Genomic DNA, 15,076 nt, shown 5'->3' with positions numbered 1-15,076 from the left:
AAGAGCCTTTTCATGGTGAAAGCTAGTGAGATCTCGCTTCATTGCATAAGCATCTTCACCGTCCGCGTAGTATTTCGGCTCTACCTCAGACACTTCAAATTGCAAACTACTTGTGTATAAGTTGAGAGCTGCACGATTACTTCTGCGAACGTGCAATGAAACGTACTTCGCTCCAAAACATTCCACCATCGCTCTAGACGCCTGATTCATCAATTTCTGTGCGATTCCCAATCTTCTATGAGAGCGTTTCACTGCCAAACTGGTAATATGTCCATGGGGATTGTCTTCGCAATCCTCCTCCATCTTGGCGAGCACGTATCCTACTATTCTTCCTTTCTCATCTTCAGCCACATAACTTAGCTGCGGCCAGGAAAGAGCGTGGTACAGATAGTACTTCATCTGGTAATTTTCAGGTAAGCATTGCAAATTACAATGCTGTATATTTAATAAGTCTTCTGTAGTTGCACAACGTATATTTACAGACATCTTAGTCAGATATGTTTTGTCTTATGCAGTCGTTCATATAAATGTGATAGCTTTAATATTGTCCAATTAATCACGGCGAAGTTTCTTAATACGTGAGCGACCGTTCTTCAAATCGTTAACGGACGACGATTCGCTCATTCCTTTCCCAGTCAATTCTCTTACAAAGCGGAATCGCGATAGGAAGAACGTCCAGACTAAGTACCAACCTGTGACAAAAGAAATTATTATGTGATATTAATTCGATATTAAAACAAAGCAATAATAATATAAAATATATAAATTATATTCACTAACTTTTAGCGTTTGAATTGAAAACAATTTGAAAATTTGTTTACATGATTAAATAGCTAATCTAGATTTTTATTTTATTAACTTTTATAGATTCAAATATTATAATTTCATACTCAAATATATTTTACAATACTATTCTTCGAAAAAACGATGTAAATATGTCGATCGTGATAATGCAAGTAAGATATGCTAATTAGAAGTAGATAGAAAAGTAGTAGAGGGAACAACATAAAAGAGTTGCATTAAATTTATAAATTATTAGAATGTGCTTGGGTACCTATCTATACCTATACATAATCATACATGTATAGTGTATGTACATAAATAACAATACATTCAACGCAACATAAAGTAGGAGAGGCTACTTTCACAACCTCCCTTGCGAGCCAAGAAACTTCCGATTATATGATTACGTCATATTTCATAATCGAGTCGATAATAGTTGCTTACCCATCACAACAAGGAGGAATACTATTAGTAGACTGAATATCACGGAGAACGCCGCGAGGAAAATTTCCGTCGGGATTTCCATCAAGAAATGAAAGAAAAAAAAAATATACGAAAGAGAGAAAAGAAAATTTTCTACACTCTACGTCTATAACTACATTAGCGGAAATTTCGCGTGAACGGGATAATCGTGCTCACGATATAAAACGATGAAAGCTCAAGAGGGAACTTAACACGATAACGACGCGCGAGCTTTCCGCCTATCTCTCGAAACGGGCATACGCCATTTTGAAAATCGAAGAGTTGAGGTTATAACACCCCCCCCCCTTGCACGCGCAATTCGTAAGTCGTAAATGCACGTAAACGGTACGTTTCGTCACGATTGCAATTCATTTTCGCTTACGACACTTACCAAAGTCCAACAGCAACTCGGACAGCCGATATTATTTCCACGAGACTTTGAATCTTTTACACCGGTGAATGGTTCTGCCGATAGGAATCACACCTAACCCAACACCCAACAGATGCCAATGCCATGAAGTTGCATCAATTTTTGGCGCGCTCGAGTCGTATATATCGTATCTAGATATTTATACATCGTGACTGTTGATCATGAACAGGATAGAAAATGGCCTCAACTGCTGTTTTTGATGTGTTCTTTATAGCTGAACTAGCTGCACTAGTTCAGAGCTTATCTTTCTTCTTCCAATGTGAAGAGAAAAAGATAAACTCTGAATTAGTGCAGCCAGTACAGCTATAAAAAACAGACTATATATAATTATTAATATATAAATAAATAATTACTAATATAATCTTTGTATTTCAAACTATTAAAGACGAGAAATAACGAAAAAAAAACTACCTTACAATCTTTTTATGTTTAGCAACAAAAGCGCATTTATTAAAATGGTAGACAAAAAACTGTGATAAAGCATATAATAACCACTTGTTTGTTAATTATTTCTATTTCTTTTCTTTTCTTGGTATTACATGATATATAGATGAAATAATTAGATTATCTTATAAGAGATTAAATATTTATATACTTGTTATTAAATATTTTATATTCGTTAATTCATTTTTTATTTGTGTAATATAGTGTATAATCTTATTTGCACTGAATATTGTGCAGATATCAATTAAAAAATATGCATGAATTTTAATAAGTATTTATATTTGTTTATAAAGATTATAAACATCCGTACATTTTGAAATCCCAATTTAAAAATAAAATAAACTAAAAATATGTGTTGTCATGTGACAATATCTATAATTAATCTTTACAAATATTTGTGTACAATAGTTTTATACACTATACGTCTCTGTTATCTTCTTCTTCGTCTGGTTCTTGTAAATGATCTAATCTAAGTTGTTTTGAACGATCAACCTTAACCACAGGTCTATTCTGTTTAGATATTTTCTTCGGTCTCTGTCCAACCACGTACTCTGGCAAGATAATCTTACTACTTTTGAAAACAAGTGTGCTGTCTGTAACAGTTGTTTCAGAGTTTTCTGCCGCATCTTTGGTCTGTGGTTTTCTAAATCTTATTTGTGATGTTGATGTACGTTTCTTAGATTTAAACTCCACAGAATCTTGCGAATCTGATTCAAATTCAATATCCATCTTCTCTTCACATTCATCATCTTCTTCATTTTCTCTGCGTGCCTTCAGTTCTTTCAGAAATGACATGGCAGCTTGCATATTGCTGCGTTCCGTCATGTCTTCGCTGGATACATCATCCAGACTATACTTGACCCATTTGTGCGGATTCCTGTGGTAGTCTGGAATATTTCTGAAATTCGTACGTGGTGCTGGACCCTCGGGACGTTTAAAGATACTCTCCTTGCCGCGAAATTTTTTAGTCTCTCTTTTCTGTTTCTGATCATCTCTCAAGATTAAATTTCTCTCGCATTCGTCCATTTCATCATCCACCTCAGATCTGACACGTTTATTACAACTGTTTTCGGCAATCGAAAGCTGATCAAATAATAATCTCTGTCTATTAGCGAACGCTGCGTCGCCGCCACGTAGAATAAAGTTAGCAGACGTGTGCATTTTTGAAAACGATGATACACCTCACTATAAATTATTCAATTTACGAACTCAACATACGTCTCTTTAAAAATATTAAATAAATGTATAAATATCACGTGTTTCAAACCTTCAAGCCGTCAACTCTTAATTTTTTTTTTTAGGTTGCTTTCAACTCTATGGAGCTGTAATACTCAATTACACCAGGACATAAAATATGAGAATAGTTGAGTTCCAAGTACTAAATAATTCTACCCATCTTTAAAATGAAATTAAAAACAACTCTGACTAACCGTCAATTCTTAGCGATTGTTTTGGATTATGTCGCAGCACACTTAATTGCCCATTAGCTCTCATTGTAAGTCATAAATGTGCAAATGTCTAGATGGGATGCGCTTGATTCGAAAGTGCCTGACGTTAGAGATGTCAGAGCATATGGTAGCGGAAGCGTTTCGTTTGACACTACGAAAACTTCAAACCGTTTGACGGACCAATCAAAACAAAGGAATCTTTGCTCTTTCGTTCTCATTGGTTAATTAGACGATTCGAAATTTTTCGTAGCGTCAAAACACATCCTTATTGCCTTGAAAGCGAATGTGACGTGATGACAACTGCTGACAAGTGGCCATTCGTATGACACGTAAATGTGTAGCGCTCTGCGGTACACGTAGACGTGACATAACCCTTCCGCCTATTCTTCGTCATTCCACAATATTTTTCGGTTTGACGATGTAAAGCGTTTCTAGAATTTTTTATGCGACGTGACATTTGACGAACACCGTGTAACGAAAGTTGTCGCACGATGAATCTGAGTAAAACAGAGAAATTGTTGGCTGCTAAAAAGAAGGTAATGTGTCACGGATGATCGTTGACAACTTTCGGAGCTATATTATACATGCATATTCGATATAAATAGCTAATAGTATGGATTAATTAATCTGCAGTGATGCAAGAGCATTATCTTATTGTCAATCTTTTTATTGACACACAAGTAAATTAATGATGTTATAAAATAAAATTATTATCAAGTTTTTAAATGTTACAAACTATTAGAATGGAATATAAGAATAGTTTATTTCTTATTTTTTTATTCAATTTTTAACTCTTGAGTAGACTAATTTTAATAAACTTCTGACTTTTCTTTATGATTTTTATTATAGCTAAAGGAATTCCAATTACAAAAAAGATTGCAAGCACAAGAGGCCTCAAACAAGCAGCAAGATACAAATATAATAGATGAATCCATATCACAGGTAATTATTTCATAATGATAATATATATTTCATACGATAATGATATATAATTAATAAATATTATATGCTGTTTCTTAAATGTATAAATGCACATGTATAAACTTAATTAACAATCTTTTTATTTTATGAAAAACTCATAATATAAATTTATATATAAAAATAATATTATTAAGGTTTTACAATTAAGATTCAAATATTTTGTATATAAAAATTTTAATATTGGAATAATGTTTCTAATAGTGCCAAACAAATTGCCAAACTATAGAAGTGGATAAATCTTATGATCAAAACAATCACAATGAGATAAAACAAACAGATAACTTAATCCAACCTGAGGGACATCTGGATAAAATAAACATTATACATAAGGAAGAAAATGTATTGAATCATGCTTTTAGTGATACTAATAACTTAATAAATACGACAGAAAACGACAGTAAAATTGCAACAAATGAAAAAACAGAAAAAAACTTTCCTGTTTTGGAAAATTGTTTAGAAAACACTATATTATATGAAAGTGGTGATAAAGACTCTACACATCTTCAGGCAGATTCACAGTTTATGGAAAATGACAAGAGATATAACTTAAATATAGTGACATCTAATGGACCATCAACAGTGCAAACAGAACATTTGTTAGAAATGGCTACAGAAGTTGCTAATGTGCTTACTGATGATACAGACAATAGTGATCCATCTTTGTTTGATAATGATCTGAAGTGTCGCAATCAATTCTTAACCACTTGTCTGGAAGAGCAAAGACAGCTTGTGAATGATTTACACATTCAAGTCAGTCGTTACGTGAGTAAATAGTTTAAATATATATAATATCCAATAGTTTTATTTGCATATGCTCTGTAACTATTATATTGTATTATATCTAATTTCATTGTTATTATATGTGGAAATATAATAGCATAGCAGAGTTGCTGAATTGGAAGAAATTCTTGCTACAAAAGATTCCGAGTTTGAAGCCAAACTCGTTCGCGAAATAAATCCTTTGAAGGAGCAATTGCAAGTTCATACACAAACTACTGGCATTTTGATAGCAGAAAAAGCAGAACTCACAGCAGCTTTGGCACAAAGTCAGAGGACTGCAAAACAAAATGCAGGTTAATATATGTGTAAAATATCTGAATGTTTAAAATTTATCCTGCAAATGTTTCAAATCTTAATGATATTGTTATAATGAAATCTCTGATCTAAGTGAGAATCTAAAATCAGTATATCATCTGTATATCTGATTATCAACGCTTCCATTCAAACACTAAAAGCTCATATTGACCTAAATATTCTTTAACTCAGATTTTCTAAAAAAAATTTGCTGATTGTTACTTTATTTAAATATATCTCTGATTTTTAGAGGAATTAGAAGAGATGAATGGAAAACTGAAACATAGCCAGCTTCGTATTAATGAGTTGGAAAAAGAATTAGCTCAAACAAGAAGTAATTCTACTGACACTCAAAAAAATGCTCAGCAAATACAACAAATTTATGATGAACTTGAGAAAAAATATTATGAACTCAGGTATTACAAACATGGGGGTTAAATTTTTTTCTGAACTCATTTATTGTTAAATATATATTGCAAAATAATTCATTTGTTTGCAGAAAAGAAAAAGAAGACCTGGAATTAGAAACCTCAGAATTAAAACAAAAGTTGAATTTAAAGAATACTGAATTCATTAGCCTGCAACAGGAATTTCAAGAGAAAGCAGCCTTACTTTCTTTAAATGAATTAAGAATACAACAGGTAATTCTGTGTTTGATTATTCTTGAAGATCGCAATCTTATCCCAAAACTAATACTTATTAAAAATATATTATTTAAATAATTTATGATTATAGTTAACTGATACATCGCAAACATTAGAGTCTCAGCATCAAACTGTCACAGTATTGGAACAACAATTGGCTCAAATGAGAGAAACTTTGCGGCTAGTGAATAATGAAAAGGATGAAACCAGTAGACAATATCAAAATTATATACGACAGTTGGATGCACAGCAAGCAAAATTGCTTAATGAGGTACATGTAACATGCTCTATTCATAAAAAATAAAATAATAGAAAACTAATTAAATAATTGCAGATTGAAAATGGAAACAAAATGATCAGTGATTTAGAAAGCAGAGAGAGAAGTTATGTACAACGTTTATCAGATTTAGAACAGCAACTTCAACATGAAAAAGAGAAAAATGAATCTTTACTTCCATTGCAAAATCGTAATGATGAGATAAATAGTTTAATGAAAAATATTGAGGAATTGACTGCGCGGGAGGAAAAACTTCATACCATGTTGTCAGAAAAAGTAAAAACATGCACAGAAAATAGAAGCTTATAAAAAAACTTGTAGAAAAAATGGTTTTTGATAATATAACGCTTTTAGGAAATGGAAATTGAAATGTTAATAAAAGAAGTGCAAGAATTACGGGATACAAAAGATGATGAAGCAGATGCAGTAAAATTGGTACAAGCTCTTGAAAGCGAAAAACTTGGCGCATCTAGAGCCGTTTTACAAAATCAACAGTTGAAGGAGCAATTAACTGAAATGGAAAATGCTTTTGTCACACTGGTGAGTAACGCAGCTACACAATATACATCAATATAATTATATTTTTTACTGTAATTGTTTTCTGTTTAGAAAAAATCTTAGTATGTATTTGTAGTATATATTTGTTTATTAAACAAATATTTTCATCTAGTTTAAAAAAAATTTATAATTATCCTGTTTTTTCAGAGTAATGACAAATTAGATTTGACAGAACAACTTCAAGCTGAACGAAATATTGGCAGAAAATTAAATGCAAGATTGAATACAGTTGAAACCGAAATGGACAATTTGAAAGAAAAACTGAAGGAAAAAGAAACATCTTTAATAGAATTGGAAAAAGAAAAATTGCTAAATGCTCAAATTGCAGATCAAATGCAACATTATCAAGCTCAATCTCATCATGCCCATACACTTCAACAAGAACTACAAAATACTTTGGTAATTTCTGAAATTCTTAATAATTTGTTAATTTAAATTATTTATAATCCTTACATTTTTTCCATATAAAAACAATGTAATTTAACTTTATAATAAAGTTATAGCAATATCATTTACATATTTACAATTTACAAATTACAGATTTGTATAGAGAACTTAAAAAAAGAAAATGAAGAACTTGCAAAGAAATTGGAAAACAAAGTGCAAGAAGAAACACGTTTGTCCGAAGAATCTGAGAATGTTAACAAAGATCAGTCTACAATTAAGAATGAACAAAACTATGATGATATTGTAACAATGCAAAACTTACCACTGCCAGAAAATAAAAATGCTTTAAACGATTCTGAGCTTATTATAAAATTAGAAAAGAGGTTTAAAGAAACAATGGAAAAAGTCGCTGAATTAACTGATGAAAAACAGAAATTGGAACATCTTGTTCTTCAACTCCAAGGTGAAACAGAAACTATAGGTAAGCTATATTTTTAATCAAAGAATTAATATTAATTTTTCAGGTATTTTGTAGCATGCAATTATTTAAAAATATTAATTTTTATCTTCATGTACATATGTGTGATATTAAGTAATATAAGTTTTTTTTTGTATATAAGAGCTGCATTGATAGATTATAAGATCGGCTTATCTTGATTAATTGCATATATTTATACAGGAGAATACATTACTTTATATCAAAAACAACGAGCAATTCTAGGAGAGAGATGGAAGGAAAGAGAGCAAACCTTCCGTCAATTATTAGAGCAACGTAATCAGCAACAAGAACAATTACATAAATTAAAAGTATTAGTAACTGAATTGCTTAAAAAACATCCTGAAACATTGATAAATTCTACAGAAACTTGTATGGACTATCATAAACGTAAATATATATTTAATAGAAGAATCTCTTTTGTATTTTTAAATAATGTTTGAGATATTTTCATACTTATGTGTATATATTCTTTACAGAAATCAATGCTGACAATTCTGCACTCTCTGAAAATGAAAAGCAAGAGAATACAGAATTACCATTGATTGAAGATAAAACGGCGTCGGAAATTCTCGATGTTTTGTCAGAAATCAAAGACTGTAAAGATGCATGTATTATAGAACCTAACTTTCATCCATGTCCATGGTGCTCTGGAAGACTAATTACTGTGTAATCATGAATAATAAATTTATTTTAATCTTATTATAATAATAAAATATCATATTTGTGCAATATATAGTGACATAGGATATAATACTTGTATATAAAAGATTTTAGGCCTTTTTTTAAACTTCTGTATCAATTTCTTGTAAAAGTGCAAGTGTAAGATTTTTGTCTAAAGAATTGCTTTATAAATATACAGTGCCTTGAATAGTTTTGCAGATACAATTTTCCTCTTGTATCTAAATCTGTGTCAAGAGAATACCTTTCTAAGATCATGAAAAAAATCATAATCACTAGTTTTTTTTTTTGTAAATAACTCATACAGAATTACCATTGATTGAAGATAAAACGGCGTCGGAAATTCTCGATGTTTTGTCAGAAATCAAAGACTGTAAAGATGCATGTATTATAGAACCTAACTTTCATCCATGTCCATGGTGCTCTGGAAGACTAATTACTGTGTAATCATGAATAATAAATTTATTTTAATCTTATTATAATAATAAAATATCATATTTGTGCAATATATAGTGACATAGGATATAATACTTGTATATAAAAGATTTTAGGCCTTTTTTTAAACTTCTGTATCAATTTCTTGTAAAAGTGCAAGTGTAAGATTTTTGTCTAAAGAATTGCTTTATAAATATACAGTGCCTTGAATAGTTTTGCAGATACAATTTTCCTCTTGTATCTAAATCTGTGTCAAGAGAATACCTTTCTAAGATCATGAAAAAAATCATAATCACTAGTTTTTTTTTTTTGTAAATAACTCAATATTGTTATGAAATTTTTATTTTTTGTATTAATTAAAAACATACATTTTATGCCTTCAAAGCGTATTTTCTCTGTGGAAATGCAGAGCGTTTGCGTATATCCTTCAGCGTTTTTCTGCTTGCCTGATAGGGAGTAAGAACACGACGCAGAGCCCTAGTTTTCTTGGGCCTCAAATCAAGAGGCTTGTATTTCTTGTTTTTATAAAATAAGCGGAGATTTCCCTTTTGCTTCTGGTGCATAATAATATACACTCGTGCAATAGCCTTCCTTACGACACGACTGCAATAAAAATTAAAGAAATTCATAGAAATATGTAACTTATATTGTACAAAATTAAAGACTATATATAAAATTAGCTTTACATAGAGAACTTACATTTTGGATAATTTTGACGCAGCTCCTCCTGTTACTTTAGCCACTCTTAAAGTGGTCAATTCTGTCTTGAGCTGTTCGAGCTGCTTCAGCAACTCCTTCTTGTCTTTGGTCCTTAATTCGGAACACTTTACCTTCGCCTAAAATAATTCAACACATGTTGAATGTATCTTCATGTATTATACACTATTGAAGTTTGAAATGTTACACACATTATTATTAGAAATCTGATTAACTGTTTTATTTTTTTCAAAAGGTAATTTCTATCCAGAGAAAAATGCTTTTTTTATTTTTCGCCCAATCCATAATTTAACAATCGTGACGCTATTTGTGACGGTGTTTCGAATAGGTTACGTGATACAATTTTTCTTGCCAATAAAGTTGAAAGAAAAATTAACTATCTATTGATTAAATCGTATCTATTGCATAGTTTTTATGAAATAATCGAAATACATTAGCCATTGATGTTTTACATAAATTCGGATTATTATTTTACACATTTACTAACCATCTTGATTCGATTTCCTTTCAGCAAGAAAAAGAAACGTAAAAAGATGAAGAAGGTGCTGTTGGAACGTGAAGTGTTGAAAAGAACTAGAAACAGAATAGCCAACATAAAAATGGCACTATAATTTCGAGAAATACAAAAGTCCCTGGGTCACAAATGTCTATACTACTAGATCGCTAAAGGTGCCATTACATGGCAGCATCGAGCATCGATCGTTTGCGCAGAAATCATTGCGCAGGAATCTAAATGAGATAGATTCCAGCTTCTTGCGGCTAATAGCATGATGAGTGATATGAATTCGGTCGAGATAAAAAAAATTATGTTCTGATACACATTACTAATACTGAAAATTGATATTTATTTACATTATACACAATAGATATTATTATTATTAAACAAAATATATATAAAACGTTACTATCCCCCAGCAGAATATTAGAATCTAATCAAGGATTAAGAGATATAATTTTCATATTTTTTCCTGCATGTTTATAACATACTGCTCCTTTAAATCATTTCCTACTTTTAACAATAGTTTTTCAAACTGTATCGTTTTGTCATTTGTGAATTCCTTTTTGTGTCTTATTTATTTGAATATTTCAACCATCCAAAATCTCTTGCTGCATTTGTATTTTAATTTTATTTTAATTTACATTGCCAGAGTAGTAACGTTTCATAATATATCTTTGATTAATAATAACACACACACACACACACACATCTGTTATATAATAAAATAAATGAAATATAATTCTGGGCAACAATATTCTGCGCAGACGCTTAACGCTCGACGCTGCCATGTAAAGGAACCTTAATGGCTGCTGCACACAGGACGCGGAAACGCTTGCTGCGTGGTAAAAGGCGATATGGTAGCCAATCAATTTTTCGCTCTAATGGAAAAATTGTAAGTTGATTGGCTACCGCGTCACTTTTTGCAGCGCGGCAAGAGTTTCTTCCGTCGCTCAATCGCGAAGGATAGTAACTACTAGTTGAAAAGTGCTATTTCCGGTTGCGCTTGGGGGTGTTTGCCAAAAAAAGTACATATTATATACATAAATACATACATATATATTTCTTCTTACAAATATTAATTTCTTTATTATTAAGCAAAATTAAATGGATTATATATATATATACAATTTTATTTCAAAACTAAAACTTCTATTAGCTTATCAATTGATGCAATATATTTCTCTAAAATTATTGACTTGTTTCTACAAGGTTATATCACGCATTATTTCTAATTTTCGTTTTCCATATTAGAATATAATCGATTTATTTGCATAAATTAACTTGTACATATTCCGCAAAGGCACTACAAAGATTATTAAGTATCATATCGATTGCTTCAGAAACAGCGATAATAATTTTCTGCAAAATGTTGGAGTCTAAATTGCTCTGCATGCGATCATGCAAGTCCATTTTCCATTGCTTCAAATTTGCTTTACTATACTGCCAGACAAAGGCAAAAGCCATGAGTAAAAAATCTTCTTTATTTCTAGAACGTTTCATTAACTTTTCAACGATTTTAAACAGTTTTTTCAGACATTCTTCATCAATTTTCATATGACTCATATCTTTAAAAAGTGGTTCAAAGTCAGGAATTAATGGAAGATTCATGCTCTTGGGACAAGCATCGCTCAGATAGAACTTGTCTAATAAATCACAAAATACTTTTCTTAACTGATCAGTGGTAGAATCATCAACATAGTTCTTGGAACCAGATGGATTGTTTTTATAGTTTTCATTAAATATATCCGATTTCATAAGACGAACAACATATTCAATAGGATCTAACAATGTAAAACCAATTAATTTTAGTTTACCCTGTTCAAATGACCATACCATATTATGTGGAGCTTTGTCTAATATTTGATCATGAGTAACAGACTGGTTAACAGGCAGCTTAACAGATAATATCTGTTCATGATGTTTTATATATTTTATCACTTCCGCATTCTCGGATATTTTACATGCATTATTCTCGGCAGCTCTTTGCGCAATGCGATTAAACTCCTTGCGGAGATTTTTCTCACGCAAAGCATCTTTGTAATCATTGATGATTTTACCTTGGGTGCTCTCAATGATATCGTTGGCGAATTGAATCTTTACTACGGCGCCGGTGAAAAACATAATATGTATTGCCATATATAACGCATCTATCTTATCGATAGTCTTGTCTGTCATATATTTATCTATCATATTGTAACCCTGATATATGATACCAGCGCCATTCAAGAATAGAGTGCCACCTTGTACAGTATTAAATGCCACTTTTGCAAAAGTGGGTACCGTTTTAGCATTTGCAGCAGCTTTGGATAGAGCAGCTGATCCTCCAACTATTCCTAAACCAAATATTGTACCAGTTATGCCAATCCAATGAGGTAATGCATCTTTATTCAAAATATCAATAGATTCCTTGTGACTTTTACGGTCTGCCAATTGCTGAGAAGATCGGGCGACTGTCCAAATACTACTTGCACCATTAGCAACAAGACCTATAATAAATATTGTAGAACATGTTCAAAACAAAATATAATGGGAAATGTCCTATAAATTCATACTGTAATTATTATATGTTGATAAAATAAATAATAAATTATAAAAATTATATAATCAATGCTTAACATATATAACAAATTGATATTGCATCAATTACATCTTGTAATAATTTACCTGTTATAACAGCAGCTGGTGCAAGAGATGTGAACAATGATGCAACACATAAGCCAGCTGTGCCAAATCCGGTAATACTAGAAATAACATCCATTCCACTGCAGATTCTTGTTGTCCACGTGCATGCGGGAGAATTTATGACTTCAAGCCAAACTGTTGAATAGTCTTCTGTTATTGGATAAGATAAATTTGCTTGATAAAAGCCATCTTTGGGAACAACCATAGTGCATTCTGGTAAATTATTATTTTCTATATAATCTGCCCAACTTTTATACACTCTGCCACAAATATCAATGTACCATATCCCATAATCTGCTTCAACTTCCATTTTTGTGTTTTCTTTTTGTTCTGATCTCTTTACATTGTCAGATTTCTTCTGAATATTTCTCCTAACTTTAAAAATGGGGATAGGTAATACTGCAGACTCTTTTTCTTCTTCTTTTACTGATTCTTCTGTTTTTTTCTTTTTTACTTCTTTTTTCTTCAGTCCTACATTCATCTTAGGACGAAATATTATATTGTAAATTATACCAAAGTAAATTGGTTGAGTATTATTATTTCCTATTGTACATTCATGTATTTTATTATATATTATATCTATGACACTTCTAGCTTTTTCATCATAATTCACTGTATCGGCTATATCTGCATTTGTATCATTTGAATCTTCTGGTTTCCAGTAGCAACTAATGTTTTCTGTTATACTTGAATTGCTGATTGGTAATCCATAAATTGCATAACCAATATTTTGTCGTAGGTATTTATGTTCGTCAAATTTATATTCTATGCAATCAGGAAGTAATTCATAGAAGCGTTGTTGTTGTTCAACAGCAAGACTCTCCATTTCTTTCTGAAAAATAAATATACAAAAAATTTTTATATCTCTGTTAAATGAATTAAAACAAAAGATCAAAAAACTAATTTCTTTAGTATTAATATCAAATTTCAAAAATTTTTTGGGAAGACGAATATAAGTAAATTATAATATAACTAAATTAAGAAGCATTTCAATATAAAGTCGTATGTTTTGAAATCAAGAGTTTACCCAAAGTGTATCTGTAGTTATTTCGTTATTTGTAGCCATTATATTTGTACAAAATCCTTGAATAATATTGAACGAGGAATATTCGAACTTAGCTGAACATTAACTTTATCTGATAAATATTCAACATCGAATAAAGCCAGTAGAAAAAATAAAAATGAAATCTGTAGTGCTTCTTCTTCTTTTTTCTTAAATGGCACCTGTCCTCGGTCGAGGGTCAATACGGCCAGAACCTAGTGTATAATGTATACGGAATATAATGTATGGCATTAAGTGGTAATACAAAGGCGTTAATAAAAATAAAAACAAAAATCCTCTTAAGGTGGGTATATACTTAGCGAACGAACAGCGAATGCGAACGTTCGTTGTTATCATTCAGCAGATATATACGCCAAAGCGAATGCGAACAGAACGTTCGATTCGCATTCGGCTCGATCTCCTCATGAGGTGGTACATCAAAGACATTTCGTGCGAGAAAAACGTTCAAGAAGTTTCACAAGACGTTCGCGTTCGGTGTTCGTTCGCTAAGGGCCACCGCACAAACTTTTCCGTAATGCATTACGTTACGTTAAGTACTGATTCTAAGGCCCTACGCACAATAGAGAAAATATTAGGAATAGGAATAAAATATTAAATATCAGGAGGAACAATTTGGAATTATTTTACTTCAAACAAGGAAACGGGATGGATTAATTATTTCTAATTTTTATTTTTTTATTTCATTATGCGTTAATCCATTCTGTTCCCTTGTTTGAAGTAAAATAATTCCAAATTGTTCCTCCTGATATTTAATATTTTATTCCTATTCCTAATATTTTCTCTATTGTGCGTAGGGCCTTAGAATCAGTACTTAACGTAACGTAATGCATTACGGAAAAGCTTGTGCGGTGGCCCTTATGCCCGTATCAGACTACGCATTGAAGATTGAGATTCAAGATTCAAGATTGAAATTTGACCAATCAGAATAAAGAAATTTTAGTCCTTTTTGTTCTGATTAGTTAAATTCCAATCTTTAATCTTCAATCTTCAATTTTCAATGCGTAGTCTGATACGG

At 31.3% G+C, this 15,076-nt stretch overlaps 5 protein-coding genes across 10 annotated transcripts in view; 1 reads left to right on the top strand and 4 right to left on the bottom strand.

Moving 5' to 3' along the window:
• LOC115237809 (N-alpha-acetyltransferase 10) overlaps positions 1–1,812 on the bottom strand; it is a 28,005-nt gene extending 26,193 nt beyond the window's left edge. Inside the window, exons 1-2 of one of the 3 annotated variants that reach the window (XM_029811092.1) lie at positions 1,637–1,812; positions 7–692 (exon numbers count right to left, since the gene is read on the bottom strand). In XM_029811092.1, the coding sequence (XP_029666952.1) occupies positions 7–486 (480 nt within the window). In that variant the 5' untranslated portion in view covers positions 487–692; positions 1,637–1,812. Of the gene's footprint in view, positions 1–6; positions 693–1,054; positions 1,075–1,227; positions 1,540–1,636 lie in introns of those variants that run through there. The other 2 variants (XM_029811091.1, XM_029811093.1) reach the window with 2 other exon arrangements.
• A 361-nt stretch (positions 1,813–2,173) lies between these two features.
• On the bottom strand, positions 2,174–3,650 carry LOC115237808 (protein TSSC4). The gene is made up of 2 exons (XM_029811088.1): positions 3,387–3,650; positions 2,174–3,304 (listed from the first exon to the last, which is right to left on the bottom strand). The coding sequence occupies exon 2, from the start codon at positions 3,278–3,280 to the stop codon at positions 2,537–2,539; it is 744 nt and encodes a 247-aa protein (XP_029666948.1). The 5' UTR covers positions 3,281–3,304; positions 3,387–3,650; the 3' UTR covers positions 2,174–2,536.
• A 176-nt stretch (positions 3,651–3,826) lies between these two features.
• LOC115237806 (golgin subfamily A member 2-like) lies at positions 3,827–9,325 on the top strand. Of its 2 annotated transcripts, XM_029811085.1 has the most exons (14): positions 3,827–4,103; positions 4,417–4,509; positions 4,750–5,310; positions 5,426–5,621; positions 5,873–6,038; positions 6,122–6,263; positions 6,358–6,537; positions 6,601–6,819; positions 6,898–7,083; positions 7,249–7,500; positions 7,642–7,969; positions 8,168–8,374; positions 8,464–8,535; positions 8,991–9,325. In XM_029811085.1, the coding sequence occupies exons 1-14, from the start codon at positions 4,059–4,061 to the stop codon at positions 9,110–9,112; spliced, it is 2,769 nt and encodes a 922-aa protein (XP_029666945.1). In that variant the 5' UTR covers positions 3,827–4,058; the 3' UTR covers positions 9,113–9,325. The 2 variants fall into 2 exon arrangements, with proteins under 2 accessions (XP_029666945.1, XP_029666944.1); XM_029811084.1 differs by lacking the exon at positions 8,991–9,325 and having other exon boundaries at positions 8,464–8,872.
• On the bottom strand, positions 9,190–10,439 carry LOC115237810 (60S ribosomal protein L35). 2 transcript variants are annotated; one of them, XM_029811098.1, is made up of 4 exons: positions 10,305–10,439; positions 9,800–9,936; positions 9,469–9,703; positions 9,190–9,347 (listed from the first exon to the last, which is right to left on the bottom strand). In XM_029811098.1, exons 1-3 carry the CDS (start codon positions 10,410–10,412, stop codon positions 9,472–9,474), a joined length of 477 nt encoding a protein of 158 aa, XP_029666958.1. In that variant the 5' UTR covers positions 10,413–10,439; the 3' UTR covers positions 9,190–9,347; positions 9,469–9,471. The 2 variants fall into 2 exon arrangements, with proteins under 2 accessions (XP_029666958.1, XP_029666957.1); XM_029811097.1 differs by lacking the exon at positions 9,190–9,347 and having other exon boundaries at positions 9,427–9,703.
• Positions 10,440–11,472: 1,033 nt separating this feature from the next.
• On the bottom strand, positions 11,473–14,584 carry LOC115237796. 2 transcript variants are annotated; one of them, XM_029811070.1, is made up of 4 exons: positions 14,357–14,584; positions 14,026–14,255; positions 12,981–13,830; positions 11,473–12,802 (listed from the first exon to the last, which is right to left on the bottom strand). In XM_029811070.1, the coding sequence occupies exons 2-4, from the start codon at positions 14,062–14,064 to the stop codon at positions 11,580–11,582; spliced, it is 2,112 nt and encodes a 703-aa protein (XP_029666930.1). In that variant the 5' UTR covers positions 14,065–14,255; positions 14,357–14,584; the 3' UTR covers positions 11,473–11,579. The 2 variants fall into 2 exon arrangements, with proteins under 2 accessions (XP_029666930.1, XP_029666931.1); XM_029811071.1 differs by having other exon boundaries at positions 14,370–14,584.
• Between the last annotated feature and the right edge of the window lie 492 nt (positions 14,585–15,076).

Source organism: Formica exsecta, unplaced genomic scaffold (genome assembly GCF_003651465.1).
Source record: "Formica exsecta isolate Colony F162 unplaced genomic scaffold, ASM365146v1 scaffold31, whole genome shotgun sequence".
Lineage (NCBI taxonomy): Eukaryota > Metazoa > Arthropoda > Insecta > Hymenoptera > Formicidae > Formica > Formica exsecta.
This window is presented reverse-complemented; position numbering and strand designations above follow the sequence as displayed.